The following is a 14,823-nucleotide window of genomic DNA, read 5'->3' as shown; positions in this document are numbered from 1 at the left end:
ACGGTGTCTATTATTAACCAGGAGATGGGAAATTAAGAATCTCAGTACTTTATCATAGTGCCAACTGAAGTTAGCCATATCATAATTATAAATGACCGCCGCATCTGTGTACAATTGTACAGTTATGTGCACCGCGAACAGCCACATCCGTATTTGATAAATGGAATTATATCAGACGATGACACTCACACATTCTCTTCGTATAAACTACTCGGGGTCAACCGATTCCTTGTTATGATGAGAGTCGGTTTCTCACATTTTGAATATGATCCAATATTTTCATATATCAACCTCGCGTTAACAGACACGTTAGTATTGATTTAAGTGGTTAAATATTCATGCCTCCACAGTTCTATCTACTTGGTAACTTAACTGTTGGTGACTGAGTCTGTGGAAAGTCCTCCAGGAAGAGGGAAGTAAATAATTCTACAAGAGGGATTAAATATAGTTATAATAGAGGACATGCAGGCATGTGCATCGCATCACATGACGCATGAAAAAGTAAGATTTGTGTGTGTGTGTGTGTTTTATTGAAGATTTTCTATGCCAGCAGATTTATATGTTAACTTTCACTTAAAAGTTTACTCTAATTTTCTATTCTAAAAATATAGATTCTAACGCTTTTCATAGATATAATATATATGATGGCAAATAATTCATCTTCCTGTTCTTATATTGTACTTTGTACCATTAATATTTAGGTTATATATTGCAGTTTCAGATATTTTGCTTGGAATGTATGTAATGTGTCATTTTCTAAAAAGAAGATAAGAAATTCTTCCCAAAAAATATGAAATATAGGATACAATACCTCGGTAGGGAAAAAAACTATTGCAAGTCATACATAAAGGGTTTTTTTAACGACGAGTGTTAGAAACAAAAATATTGATATCGATGTCTAGATTTGTAAATATTTTTTATCTTTTTTGGTTGTAAATGATGGGAAAATGGACGTTATATTTCTAGTTTAAAAATTATATCTAGAATGACACTTAAGTACTTCTAACAGTACTCAAGCCCTATTGAATAACTATCAAGCTATCTCTCTCTCTCTATCTATCTCTCCCTTTCTCTCTCTCTCTCTGTAGACTGTCAAGTCATTTTCCTAAATAAGCACCGTACTGATAATCAGGGTAAAAAATCAAATCATTTTAAAATCAACTTGACAGCTGCAGTTAATTCGTGAATTTGTCTGAATTTCTTCCTGATAAATCAAAGAAAGTTATACATTGAGCTGCAAAAAATTAATGCAAAGTTCTGATTCTGTGAAACGATTAAAGATAAAATTTTGATTGAGAAAATGAAATTTATCTTGAGTGAATGTCAAAACCGCAAAAAATAATAAAACCGTGACGACAATATTTGCATTTAAAACAGTCTCTAGTTATATATATATCATCACTTAAATTAACATGTTTGATTTCTCATTCATTTTGCGGAGGTTTTAACTCGGCAATCTGAAGATGGATAATTAAAATTGAATTTCTTCTAACGAGAAATTTTGGTGAGAGTTTTAATTACAGTTTCACATGCCTGACTATATACATCTGGAATATTTCACAGGCAATATAAAGTTTATTAATTCAGCAAGGATTGGGAGCCAGCCTTATTAGATTTCATATTTTGATCAATACTTTTAAACAATGGAAGTATCTATTTCATCAAGTTGTTTACAAGGACTTGATTCCTACGTAATTCTTCGTGAAACATCCAGCTTAAAAGTGCAGGCTGACAAACTCGACCAAGTGATAAATTTATTTTTCCGTCAGGTAAAAAGCTACTTAAGACGTCAACTGTTTGGGTTAGTCTCCAGTTTGCATGTATATTTCAATTATATAACACCTTCACCGTTCCTTGTCTAGATCACCTGTAATTTTTACCTGCGGCGGGTCACTAACCTGGGGGTCCACCTTTCACATCGGTCACCATTCAGTTAGTTGGCCCTCCGGAACTCGGACACCGTGAAAGTTAGGACAATGGTTTATATGGAATGTCTGCCTTTTCTGTCGTTTTAGGATGTAGTTGCTTTAGAGAGGGGAAAATGAAGGAAACGTCAGAAGGAACCAAAATGTCGATGCTGCAGACGAACGGGATAGGGGGAACACGTAGCACCATGAAGCGGTAAGTCTCATGTCGTCTGCTATATGTACTTTCATCTTTTGTGTTTGGAGGATTTTCGTTAGAATCAATATTTAATTACATTTCTTTACCATAAATAGACACTAAATGGCAATTATTATACAATTTTCAAAGTGCTATCTGCATGAGGGGATGAGAAATATTTCTTTCGCTTGCGTGTCTCTCTCAAAAGCATTCATTGAAAAAGCAGCGCTGACTTTTGGCAAGTAGATTAAGAAGTACCATAATGACCTCTTAACAAAGTTAAAAGCTTTAATTTACTAGTTTCGTTTATCATCATGTAAACATACGATTCTTTTGTCCTATGATCTATTGATGTCGGGAAACACAGGCAAACATATTTAGGGTTACACTAGTTTTGACCCAGTTGTTGTCTTGAACCCTCGGGGGGAAACACGAAATCAGTGTCATGTTCAGAGATTATTTTTAACTTGCTTTTTTAATTTTAGAAATCGGCTCTTAAGATGAAATACAATTCTTTGTTGCGGACATGATATGAGTTCTGATCAAAAGGAAGTTTTAGTATATTTGTAACATCTTGGTAAAAAATTGCGATCTTTGTTTTTATTATGTCTTAAGATTACATGGATTAGCCATAGTAGAAACACAAAAGAATGCATCCTACTATTTATAAAAGAGCTTTCCGAGGAGAAAGAGAAAAATCCTTTGAAAGAAAATAGAAAAATAAAGTAAATGGACTTATGGTAGAAAAACATACATATAAAACTTGGTATAATGAAATGTAAATCTATTTGCACTGCACCATTCAGAGTAGGGGCCTCAAACCTGATAAACGCTATAATTTGCGGTTTGTATCACCGTTTTACAAATACATTCATTATGAAGAACATCAGATGAATCAACATGTTTCAGAACATCAGCATTTTAAATTAATGTCCAATATTTCTTAAAGAGTGGACTTATGTCAGACAGTGACGTGCTCATTTTGAATCACAGAACACAGCCAGAGATATGTTGTAAATAGCAATAACTGAGTGATCAAAGGTTGTTAGTGTAATGTACAGTGTTTTTCTTTGATCAGCTGGATAAGTTTAAATACCTTCATTACTTGTCAGCGAAACCCAAAAATTTAAAAATATCAGATACATTGTATCTTTAAGAAATCTCATAATAAACTTAAACTTAAATTTTTACACGAAAGTGTTAATTTTATCTTGTATCATATTACAGTTTAACTTCGTTATCTCGAACTGAATAAAAATTATGAAAAAATTTCGAGATATCCGAGAAATCGGGATATCAAGGTTAAGTGATAAAAAAAGGGAATATGGACTCCCATCTTACTTTGATATATGCATATCTCAATATCAGTGTTCGAAAAATCGAAGTTCTAACAATAAGTATTAATAAATCATTCATAGTTTTTGATCCATTGTATAATATGGTCAGTGTCTTATTACATGCTCGGACAATGTGAGATAATTGATTTTTCATAATTCTATTTCACGCTGTAACGTGCATAAAAGGGGCACCTGTTATGTTAATCAATACATTAATTTAAAGGAGTCAGTTACAAACAGTAAGTTTTATATTCCATACGATGTGAAAGTCTAGAGGAAAGCTTTGCTTCAATCAATTAACACTGAAGATTAATGGCTAAATATTATAAGATATGAATTCAACAAACATCCGATCACTATTACGGACACCCTGTACTATATACCTCGATAAAGTTATTAAATAGATTTTATAAGTATACATCTGGATTTCTTCATAAGATTAATTATTGTCATTTAGTCTTCTTGTTTTATGATTCAGTCCATTGTTGATACATGTACTAGTCAGTCCAGTAACCATCAATCCATTGGCATTGGTTCATTTTAAAAATGCATGTTTTAAGTTTTAAATGTACTGGATCTAGAACAAATAAATGCCAGAGCAAATAACATTATCAATATAGTACCAATTCTCTCCTTACTAATAATACCAGGACTATAGAAATGTCAAACTTGTAAATGATTCTAATTTCAATGGTCAATATTGTATTGGTTGAGCCGATATAATGAATATTCACGTTCCTTATGTAAAGACAATACACTATTATAATCATTATGTTCTTGGCCTATTAAAAGCACAACATTAAAGACATTGTGCGACGAACAAATCGACGTGGGTGTTATTTAAAACAAGGAAGTCGGGGGAAAAAAAAATAAAACATACACATATAAGTCGGAACATTTCCCGCGACAATGAAATTAAAGGTAGATAAAATGGTAGACATATTTATGTCACAATATACCTCATAAATCTCTTTAAATCTGCCTCAGTCAATTGACATTTTGATAATAAGCCTACATACAATCTTTCATTGTTGCATACTTTCATACCACATATTTTAAATTCGTGGTTTCCGGTTACGAAGAATTGCGAATGTTTCACTTCCGTTCCCGACTTGAATTGCACTTGAATACCTCATCCTGGATGTATTATCTATGATCTGCAGTGTTTGTAAATATGATCTTTGTTCCCACACAGTAGATATTAATCACAGTACAGTGATCCGGTCTGATTTGTAACGTATCTGTATGTTACTGTGAGATTATAACTAAAAAAGTAGGTGTAAGTAGGTTTTCTAGAAAAAGGTCCTGAAATTTTACATTTTCTTATTAACGCATTAAAATAGATCTTTATGAAAGATGTATGTTAATTTTGTTTCACTTAAAAAAAAAGAATTTATTAGATTTACAGTTCGATCAGAAGAGGTGTTAAGATGTTGGTTTGCTTTTTGCTATTTTATTGTAGATTTTAATAATTTTTTACTTGGATATTGGTTGACTTTATACGTACAAATGTGAAGTTTGCCATTATTTGTAGGCACAGTCTTGCGGACATCGCCGAGGCTTGGAAAGGTTTGTCGCTGTCCAGTGGTAGAAGGGGTTCTATGACGTCATGCCGGATGTCGGTCGGTAACGCTTTGGACTGCGCAGCGCGCCATGAATTCTTAGAAAGGTAAAAGTCAAGTTTAAAGTCGTAAATAATCAAAAAATACTTAAAATTTTATCTGCGGGAGTTGATTTAATTCATATGTTTAAAGAAAAATTATCAGTTGATATGTTAAGAATTCTTCGTCATGAATCAGATACTAGTATACCTATAGGTGAAAAGTGAAGTGATTATTTAGACAAGCACTGTATCTGATATGCTCACGCCTGGATTAGAGCAAAATTTTATGTACCAGCTAGATCGGGGAGTTAAGTTCTAGTAGCTATACACAGTAAACAAATAACGGATAACTCGTGAATGAAACATTGTTGACAAGGATAAATTTTAATCTGTTCACAAAGTTCAAAATATAGACAATTAAATTACTGCCTGAAGATATATCAATAGGTGTTTGAAAGAGTGTATTTTGATATTTTGGTTTACTATTACATATAATTTAAATATGAAGTCCATGGACTTTTAAGCTTACCCACTTGATAATAATCTTAAATATAATTCTGTGATGCTATATGCCGTAAGCTTATGATTAACGAAGGTGTTTTAAAAAGATATCATTTTCAAGAACGTTTCCGCATAAAATCTGCTACGTTTCAGCAAAACAAATGTATAGCCTATCATTGATCATAAAACACTCTGTTTTTAAATTTTTCCTGTGGTGTAGAGTGCCAAAGACAAATCTGAGATTCTGTGTATTAATACACATAGAAAATATAAAATATGCAAAACACAAAAGTTGCCTGGAATGAATTGACTGTTGGGTACATGTGTGTGATCATGTTTTTGTCTCTTTATAAAAATATGTTAAGCTGGTGATGCAGCTATAAAGAATCACCGATCAACAGGGAATGCTCACTCCTCCATGGCACCTGATACCACCTCTGATGTTTTGGTGGTCCGTGTTTGCTTTGCTTCTATTTTGTATTGTTTTAAGGACTTTTGATCATGAATACTGTGCGTTATCTCAATATGTTTCATTGTTACCTATTTAGTATCTCAAAATACCGTTAAAATCGGCGATATCATGCATTGTCACAATTGTGTTTCTTTCATACCTACAATTTTAAGCAGTGCTACAAAGTGTTTTTTCTCAGTGTGTGATATTTATTAGCGGATTGTGTTGTCTAATTTTATTTATTCATTCATGAATAAAATTAAGATTATATACAGATGCGATATTTAATCATAAATATTGGTTTATTTTATTCATAAACATAATCCTGTATATAAAAATTATGGACTGGGTGCATTTAGTTAAATTATTTGCGAATATAAAATTTTATAGATTTTTCAAGGAATCGTTTAAAAAATTGCTGGAATCGTAGGTTTTATATTGCTGAAAGGTATTTAAGCAGTACCTTGTACTTGTAGATAAAGAAATCCACGCTTAATATGCATAATCTATATATGTCAGAAAATATCATCATCGCATCTACCTATGTGTCTGGTTAACAATGTTCTTTTTATTTGCAGCATTCAGATAGCAATTATACAGTTGTTTCAAAAGAAACCTCTACAAGAATGTGAACTGGTACAGATACAAGACAATGTCAGGTAACCTTCTCTCTCTCTCTCTCTCTCTCTCTCTCTCTCTGTTGACTAGATACAGATGTCTAGGCTGTTCAGAGCAATTTTAAAGAAAGAATATCTTTGAAATCAATATCAATGTCAAAAGTTGTCAATTTTAAGTTTTCATCTGAGCCAAGACACTGAAGTGACTTTTTCTGTTCAAAAAGTTTGTTCCATCACAAACCACAGGTATGAAGGGGCTCCAACAGGTTGTAAAAGTTTAACATAAAAAATATACAAAAGATATTTCCCCTTGGTATATCTGAAATTTCCTTTCTCAGGACATGACCATTTCCATCCCTTCATTTTGCATAATGCTTTAATCCAAGCCAATTCTGAAATCATTTAGTGGATTTGCTAGATAGAGGTTAATCCAAAATTTAAAATATTCTAAATTAAAATGGATTTTCAAAAACAAAAAAAAATGAGTAGAGATACAAAAAAAATCATCAATTTTATATAGCATTGTTTGATTGAAAAAATATGGGGGTAACGAACAGTATTCAAACTCAAAGTCCATTAAATAAAACAAATGAGAAGAAAAACAAACACGGACCTCTAAAACATCAGAGGTGCATTGGATCAGGTGCCATGGAGGAGTGAACATCCCTGAGAGAAATATTTCATTTGAAATAACTATTTTGTCTTTTACTATCATTTAATTTTACTAAAAAAAGGAATATCTTTTGCAGTTCATTTAAAAACGTTTAGTTGAAGACATCTGTTGCTGATACATTTAATCAGTAATATCTGTGTTTAAAAGTGTATTTTGTTTTCAAATTTATTGTCCTGCTTATTTTCTTTTGCGCGAGTTTTGAGATATTCATGGTTAATTATACATATTTAAAATATTTAAGTGTGAAATAAACGAGTTATTCATTACGTGATACAAACTTATTCCTGACTGAACCAAGTGCAAATTAATTTAATAAACTAATTTTTGTAACAGCACAATTTGTTGATTTACTTTTCATTGTCATTAACGAATCTGTAATGGGCAAAAATTTCATCTATTTAATACCTGTAATTAAAGCCGAAAAAGCCACACTTCACAACATTTACATATGTAACTTTATTTAGGCATTATTTATGTAAATAAAACCGCCGTGTCAAGTGAAGTAATATTCTCATCTTATTAATATCTATGTCAAGGTATATTTGTACCATTTTTGTTTTTACCTACGTGATAGAAAGCTCCTGTCAAATAAAGTTGTAACTATATTTATCACAAGCTGATAATTTTTTAGTGTTAAATCGTGATTAAAAATATAATTTTAATTTACTATTTTCGGTAAGATTCAATGTCTGTCACATTTAACAAAAAAAAAAATAGATATTTAAGGAATGAAGCTTATTTCAACTTATGTTATCCGATATAACATAACTTGGGGCAGTTTACGCTTTATAAAGCGCGAAGCGGTTTATAAATAAGCGTATACTGCCCCAAGTTTTGTTATATCGGATAACATAAGTTGAAATAAGCTTCATTTCTTATAATTTAATTTCAATGTAGACAATGAGACAATATTTCCTCCAGAAAAAGGCTTCAAAGTGAGCATTATTTTAAAAGTTACGTCAAGCGGAGTGATACGTTTTTGACGTAACTCATTGTGACGTAGGCAAGTTATGTTATACGAAATGGAAAAAAAACGTTTAACCAATCAAATGACGCGTTACAACTGAAATTAAATTATTGAAGTTTAAAACATTAGATAATTTTTTTTATTCTAAATTTTGTCAGAGTTTTTCATCGTTTATCATAAATAATTTTAAAACTTTCGAAGAACAATGATAGATTTAAAAATACACTTGTCAAAGCATCTTAAAGACATCACTTTCAGAGTCTGTTCATTTTACATTAATATTTAATCTCAACATAAAAGTTGTCTCAAACTATGATATTTTAACGATGCTGAATTAAATGAATTTACAGATTTTATTTTTCGAACATGTCATTTTCTTTGAAAAATAATATTCAATCGGCCATTTTCATTTGAAAATAATTTTACGTACATGTATCCTTTTAAAGATTTTTTAACTAGTTGTAGAATCTATCCAATCATTTGTATCATAATTATTGTCCTTTTTTTTTTAAAGGAATTTGGTGGATTCCGAGGCAGGTCCCCTTATCTACGATTTCTTCAAGGTAAATCTCAACAGGAAATATAAGAATATGATTAACGTATCTTTACCAATCAACTAATTTTCCTCTGTCCTCCATGCTTGTCAAGAATTGCAGATATTAATGCGCGCTTCCGTTTTTGTGATGAATAATGCAAGACTTGATCCTTCGCTGTATCTGATTTGTGTTTCTGTGTCTGTATTGGAAACCAGTTCCTTAATTATCAAAACGGAATAGGACACAAATCGTTGTCATCCGTCTATAACGCGATGCATTCTATCAATATGTCCTATTTTGTATATTTTCAAGAATATCGTCGTGCCCTTGAACCAAAAAAATGATTAGGGTTGAGTGGGCTATGAGTTTACTTTTTGTGTAGATTGTCCCTTAAAGTCGTAACTAAGTATATTATTTTACATTTTAATGACTAAAAATTGATCGTTGCCTTAAGGTTTTAGTTTTTTATGAATACCGTACATTTACTACCAAGTTTCCTGTCGCAGCATACATAAGATTATTAAACAAATGCTCTAGGTCAATATTTTATATACTAAGTAGTTGATTTGATTTTTTGCAGGATAAATTATTGAAGAAAGGAATGGTGATACTACGTGAATTTATGAAGAATGATTTAGGTACGTGTATATAAAGATTTTAACTTATTAAAATCATATCAAAATAATATGTAATCTTGACGTGAATTTGGTAAATACCTTCTTAAATTGATATATTATTTTTAAAAAGTTTCTAACAGGGTCTTTTTACGTTTTAAAAATACTTTATGCAGGTTTGGTACTTCTGAAGAAAATGAGTGACCAGTGGAACTATTTTTATACACAGGTTCTTCCCGTACTACAGGCTATGCTGTATCCGTTACCGGTATGTTAGACAGGATGACGATACCTGTCTCCAGATAATTATAAAGGATCTAAGGTCATGTCATTCCTGTTCCGTTAATTGAATTATTGTTAACTTTTGTTGACTTAAAACGTTTCAAGTTCATGACCCTTGTCCCTTTATTTTAACAGTTCCAAAATATGCCGATTCTTGTCCGTTAATTACAAAGGTAACAGGCCGAAGTCAATCCTTGTCCGTCAATTATCCATTAATTTATAAGGGTAACAGGCTCAAATAAATCCTTGTCCGTCATCTATAAAGGTAGTTCACGCTAAAGTAAATCCTTGTTCGTCAATGGTATAAAGGTAACAGGCTCAAGTAAATTCTTATACATTAATTATAAAGGTAATAGGCTCGAGTAAATCCTTGTAGATTAATTATAAAGGTAACAGGCTCGAGTAAATCCTTGTACATTAATTATAAAGGTAACAGGCTCGAGTAAATCCTTGTCCATTAATCATAAAGGTAACAGGCTCGAGTAAATGCATGTACATAATTATAAATGTAGCAGGCTCGAGTAAATCCTTGTCCATTAATTATAAAGGTAACAGGGTCAAGTAAATCCTTGTCCGTCAAGGTTCCAAGTCCATGTTCTTTTCCATTTAATATTAAGGTTCCAAGCCCACATAGATATTTGTGTCCTTTTATTATAAAGGTTTCAAGCCCACATAGATATTAGTGTCCTTTTATTATAAAGGTTTCAAGCCCACATAGATATTTGTGTCCTTTTATTATAAAGGTTTCAAGCCCACATAGATATTAGTGTCCTTTTATTATAAAGGTTTCAAGCCCACATAGACATTTGTGTCCTTTTATTATAAAGGTTCCAAGCCCATATAGATTTGTGTCCGTGTATTATAAAGGTCTCGAGCCCATGCAGATATGTGTCCGTTTATTATAAAGGTTCCAAGCCCATGTCCTCGTCCAAAAATTTTCAGATCTATGTACTTCCTAGTAAGCAAGTTGTAAACGTTTCAAGCTTAAGACTTCCTTTGTCCGTTATCTATAACAATTCAACGTCCATGATATTCTTTGGTCATAAATTATAAAGTACCTCTTTTCTTTGTCCAATAATTGTAGAGATTCCGAACACATTTTTTTTTTTCGTTTGATAAATATAAAGATTTCAAAGCTCAAGACATTCTTTTCTGTTACATGTATTTATATAGATTCCGAGCCCATTTCGTTCATTTTTTATTGAATATAAAGATTCCAGACCCGTGTCCTTTAGTTTGTTTATTATTTTTTTCTTAGCCCATGTAGTTTTTCCTTGTCATCTAATTATAAAGGTATAAAACTATTTTTCCAGTTCTTTGTTTTTGGCGCCCATGTAAAATATAAAGGTTCCAAGCCCATATCAGTTTTTGTGGTGTGTAAATTATAATAGTACCAAGCTAACGTTGATTCTCCTCCATTAATTAAAACGTTTTTTCCAAGCCCATATTGTATCTTGTCCGTTGATAACAAAGACACCAGACTTATGTCGCTCCTTTTCCCGCTAGTTATAATGGTTCCAAGTCTATGTCAATCCTAGTGCGTTAATTATAAAGGTTCCAAGCCCATGTCGTTTGTTGATTGTTAATTATGAAAGTTTCCAAACTCAAGTTGTTTCTCGCCCGTTAATTGTAAAGGTACTAAGCTCATGTCGATCTTTGTCCGTCAATATAAAGATCCTAGTCCATGTGATTTCTTGTTATTAATTTTAAAGGTTCCAAGCCCATAAAGTTCATTCTCCGTTGATTATAAAAAATCGAGTTCACCCTGTTCTGCGGTAAATTATTGTTTCTGTCCGTTATCTTTGATGATTACTTTTACTTGTTTTCCTCAGAATTATATCTTTATAGATTTATGGTTTGTTAATTATTTTACAGAACAAAGACGTGTCGATACGAAAGGTCTCAATGTTGGAATTCAGAGACGTGGTAGTTCTGAAAGTAGGAATGGAAGGTGAGAAATTCAACATTACATTGCATCTATTTTTTAAATTCATATTCAAAGAAAATTCTCTTCATATACATGTAGTTAGGTGATTTAGATTACAAAATTTTCACTTTTCTTTTTCTAGATACCCTGAATTCAGTAGCTAGAGATGATGTTCCCTCACAAATAATACAGATGCTTTTGGTTCTACAGGTGAAATTATTTTCTTATATGTATTTAAATAATTTCCCTCCATTTCGTAAAACGTAGAACTGTAAAGTCTTATATTAAATTCCCAGACATAGAAGGGATAGACAAAGAGATGAACAATTAAAGATGAGATATATAAATACTGTATTTATGATTTTTAAAAAAGTGTTTCTCAGATTAACCTCTCATTTTGGCTTTTAACTAGATAGTCTTCACTTTTAGGTAACCTTGACACCCCCCATGAAAAAAATATCGAAATCGAGCCGATTTTATTTTTCGTTTTAATTCACATTGGACCATTTACATTTCTTTTAATTCCTTTTTCACAATAAATTCTGGTACTTGTAATATTTGGTTTCAGGTGCATAATGCATGTTAGTAAAGTAAAAACGACAATTATGATTATTACAAACAAGTAAATATGGATAAATAGCACAAAGAGCTAAGAAAATGTTGAAACTCTGCCGCATTATGTTTCATATTTGACCCATGGAGTAAATCCCACTGTTTGGGGAAAAAATCTCAACTAGTGTGGCGGCAAATTTTTATTCCATTTTTCCCCAGTTGGATTGATCTGTACTTCAGTAGGAGCAGTTTTAGGATAATAGCCTAATTTAGGAAGGGAAATGAAGAAATTAACGAGATATCGATTGAATGTCCCTTTTTGTAAATTTCTCATGTGAAAGGTTCTAGAAGATCACAACCGATCATTTGCAAGTTACTATTTATAAACGAATTACATCATAGCACCAATTGCTCGTAACATATATATTGTCTGCTGTGGTCATATCATCAAGTACAGAATGAAAGACTTGCCAAAACCAATACATAAATGTATTATTGATAACAGTATATCAATTCTGGAGAAGAATTCTTTAACGTTTTGGCTGAATTTAGTGGCAAAATACACCATGAGATATTGAAAAAAATAAAATTCATGAACAACAGGAGAGTTGTAAAGCAGAATGGCTTACGAACGATGAAACTATTTTAGGAATTACTGATCTACGAACTATTACGTGCTGCAATGGCAGTTTTAATTAAAAATGATCAATTAAAATTCATGACTAAGAGGTTGATCCGCATTTCTTAAAATATAATTGAGATTTGATTATTTTCCTTACATAATATGAATACCTATAACGGTGAACTTAAATGAAATGGCATGGTTACTTTTAAATTCAGTGACATTCTGAAAACTGCAATTACGATTGTTATTTATTAAGTTGAGGATCGTTCTTCTCTTAATGAAATCCACGACTCTAGTGAGCGGCTTTTGAAAGGCTGATTGTATTATTTTATTTAAATTAAACATGCCTGAAACATAATTATCGTACTTAGTTTGTCTGATTTTATCTTGATTGAAATTTTGATCTAAGTTTATAAATTTGTGTAAAAAATTTATTGTTTTGAAGGGTATACACGATGGATTCCCGCCAAGTGAAAACTACGCGCGACTGGAACGACTGGCTGCGAAAGTAATTAATCCGTACTTGGGATTCTTCGGTTTCTATGAAGGATCATCCAAACCTACAATAGAATCATCTCTTAAACCGACAACAAAAATCAAACATTCAGGTAACTTTCGGTTCACTTAGATATTTAATAAAATCCGTCAATGCAAGCAAGAAAGCTTCTTTTCAAAAGCAGGATTTAATTTAAAAAAATAAATTAAAAATTTACATAATTAACCATGATTTTTTCCTTTTATTTTTAAAAATACTTTCAAGTTTTTGAATTCCATATTACAGAAAAAACAGAAGCTTATGAACTCGACATCAAGACAAACCGTCCCAAACTTACAAATCCTCTATCCATAAAATCATTGCATCACCGTCATGGAAATGGACATATATTTAGCCACATACTTGAACCGGTGGTAGAACAAGACACTATACGGCGCCATAGTATAGACACGTCTCCACGACTTTCGAGTCTTCGTTCCTGACACAGACACCATGTAGCTGTACAGGCCTGTCTCCACAAATTTTCAGTGTTCACTCTTCATTATGTGCCCTAAAGTTTAGGAATTTTTTTATAGTCAGTGTTATAAACCACATGCGAACGTTTTTAAACGATTGCTACACTGCCAACCATACATTCCAATACCCGAGGAAAACCTTAAGACTTCATGAAGTTATGGAGGATATTTGACACAAAAGAAACAACGTTGTGATGAGAATGTGCTTTTTATTGGATACGTTTATAGAAGAAAGGAAGACTTTTTTAAAGAGTGAGAGTGATGACTGGTTATACCTTCTCTCTTTCATTTAATGGATAAAATGCTGGAAGTTTTTATTGGTGATTTCAGGATATCGTCCCAGTTGTTTGGAGCACACAATAAACCTATGTCTTTCACATAAACTTCATTTGTTTTCATTCAACTTCATTATTTCAAATGATTTTTATTTTATTTTCCAGTGAAATTTTTTATGCTGTTGAGAAGATTTAATGATAAATGTTATAACTTCAAGTTTTCTATTGTGTACTTCCTTTACTTGTGAGCAATAGACCCGTATCACCTGCATATGGTGGCTATGTCTACATTTTACATTTCAGTTAAGTTTATTTGATACACAAGAACATGCTCTACTTCCGAACGATTTCTCAAATAAAACAAGTAATTTTCAAACAAGTTTATGAATTAAAAACATCAACAGTCTCTTTTATTAAAGTCATATCTTGGGAAGTAAAATGGTCATTACAATATCTTGTTAGAAAGTACAGTATATCATTAAGTCGAAAGTGGACTGATATATTTTAAGCTAATTTTTAGGCCTTTATTTACATACTGCTTTGTCGACGGATTTTCCCGTTTTCTCGATAATGACAAGAACGAAAAACAGCCATTGTGATCGGTGGCCAGGGGATGCTTCTCCAAGGTACCGGATCCCACCTCTGATTTTTAAAGGTCAAGGTCTGCATTGCTTTGCATTTGTATTGCTTAAATGGACTTCTTGGTCTCGAATACGGTTCTTTATCTCCATATTTTCATCGCTACTATG

General features: G+C 32.0%; 1 protein-coding gene across 3 annotated transcripts; it reads left to right on the top strand.

Annotated features, from left to right (window-relative positions):
• Positions 1–352: 352 nt before the first annotated feature.
• On the top strand, positions 353–14,291 carry LOC134263136 (proline-rich protein 5-like). 3 transcript variants are annotated; one of them, XM_062745446.1, is made up of 11 exons: positions 353–501; positions 2,016–2,121; positions 4,975–5,109; positions 6,574–6,654; positions 8,767–8,815; positions 9,369–9,426; positions 9,579–9,670; positions 11,560–11,635; positions 11,754–11,821; positions 13,234–13,396; positions 13,570–14,291. In XM_062745446.1, exons 2-11 carry the CDS (start codon positions 2,042–2,044, stop codon positions 13,764–13,766), a joined length of 999 nt encoding a protein of 332 aa, XP_062601430.1. In that variant the 5' UTR covers positions 353–501; positions 2,016–2,041; the 3' UTR covers positions 13,767–14,291. The 3 variants fall into 3 exon arrangements, with proteins under 3 accessions (XP_062601430.1, XP_062601429.1, XP_062601431.1); XM_062745445.1 differs by lacking the exon at positions 353–501 and having other exon boundaries at positions 1,820–2,121; XM_062745447.1 differs by lacking the exons at positions 353–501; positions 2,016–2,121 and adding an exon at positions 4,790–4,872.
• Positions 14,292–14,823: the final 532 nt, after the last annotated feature.

This window comes from Saccostrea cucullata, unplaced genomic scaffold, assembly GCF_032062105.1.
Source record: "Saccostrea cucullata isolate Sc308-1 unplaced genomic scaffold, CSIRO_AGI_Scuc_v1 ctg1012, whole genome shotgun sequence".
Lineage (NCBI taxonomy): Eukaryota > Metazoa > Mollusca > Bivalvia > Ostreida > Ostreidae > Saccostrea > Saccostrea cuccullata.
Note: the sequence above shows the minus strand (reverse complement) of the source record. Positions and strands in the feature narration are given on the sequence as shown.

Excerpts from the sequence above, each read along its gene's own strand:
- LOC134263136 (XM_062745445.1), top strand. The coding sequence starts at position 1,991 with ATGTCTGCCTTTTCTGTCGTTTTAGGATGTAGTTGCTTTAGAGAGGGG. Across the intron at positions 6,655-8,766 it reads CAGATACAAGACAATGTCAG|GAATTTGGTGGATTCCGAGG; the intron begins GTAACCTTCTCT and ends TTTTTTTTAAAG. Across the intron at positions 11,636-11,753 it reads TCTGAAAGTAGGAATGGAAG|ATACCCTGAATTCAGTAGCT; the intron begins GTGAGAAATTCA and ends TTCTTTTTCTAG.